This window comes from Coturnix japonica, unplaced genomic scaffold (genome assembly GCF_001577835.2).
Source record: "Coturnix japonica isolate 7356 unplaced genomic scaffold, Coturnix japonica 2.1 chrUnrandom607, whole genome shotgun sequence".
NCBI classification, from domain to species: Eukaryota; Metazoa; Chordata; class Aves; order Galliformes; family Phasianidae; genus Coturnix; species Coturnix japonica.
The window spans coordinates 39,843-40,755 of record NW_015439980.1 but is presented as its reverse complement, the minus strand read 5'-3'; the positions used below and the strand labels follow the sequence as shown (position 1 = coordinate 40,755).

Genomic DNA, 913 nt, shown 5'->3' with positions numbered 1-913 from the left:
GGCCCCCCCCCACTTGTGGGGCGGACGCTGAGGGTCAGAGCCGTGGGGAGATGGTCCGAGCGGGCGGCCAGAGCCGTCACAAAGCACAGGGACGACACCGTCTATGGGGCGACACACAGCGACGTCAGCCCCATAGCGACACAAAGCCCCATAGCGACACTCAGCCCCATAGAGACAAAGCCCCATAGATACACTCAGCCCCATAGAGAGACTGAGACGCATAGAGACACTCAGCCCCATAGGGACACAAAGCCCCATAGAGACACTCAGCCCCATAGAGACACTGAGACCCATAGTGACGCAAAGTCCCATAGCGAGAATCAGCCCCATAGAGACACTCAGCCCCATAGACACACAAAGCCCCATAGCGACACTGAGACCCATAGAGAGACTGAGCCCCATAGTGAAAATCAGCCCCATAGCGAGAATCAGCCCCATAGCGATATTCAGCCCCATAGCGACATTCAGCCCCATAGCGAGAATCAGCCCCATAGGGACACAAAGCCCCATAGAGACACTGAGACCCATAGAGACACTCAGCCCCATAGAGACACTCAGCCCCATAGTGAGAATCAGCCCCATAGCGAGAATCAGCCCCATAGCGACACAAAGCCCCATAGCGACACTCAGCCCCATAGAGACACTCAGCCCCATAGCGACAATCAGCCCCATAGGGACAAAGCCCCATAGACACACTCAGCCCCATAGAGAGACTGAGACCCATAGAGACACTCAGCCCCATAGCAACACTCAGCCCCATAGCAAGAATCAGCCCTATAGTGAGAATCAGCCCCATAGGGACACAAAGCCCTATAGAGACACTCAGCCCCATAGAGACACTCAGCCCCATAGTGAGAATCAGCCCCATAGCGAGAATCAGCCCCATAGAGACACAAAGCCCCATAGAGACACT

The 913-nt window shown here is 55.8% G+C and overlaps 1 protein-coding gene across 1 annotated transcript in view; it reads right to left on the bottom strand.

Annotated features, from left to right (window-relative positions):
* Positions 1-3: 3 nt before the first annotated feature.
* LOC107307454 (sphingomyelin phosphodiesterase 3-like) overlaps positions 4-913 on the bottom strand; it is a gene marked incomplete at its 3' end in the record, with an annotated part of 18,274 nt that continues 17,364 nt past the window's right edge. Inside the window, exon 5 of the mRNA XM_015850960.2 lies at positions 4-101. Within this exon, the coding sequence (XP_015706446.1) occupies positions 4-101 (98 nt within the window). The remainder of the gene's footprint in view (positions 102-913) is intronic.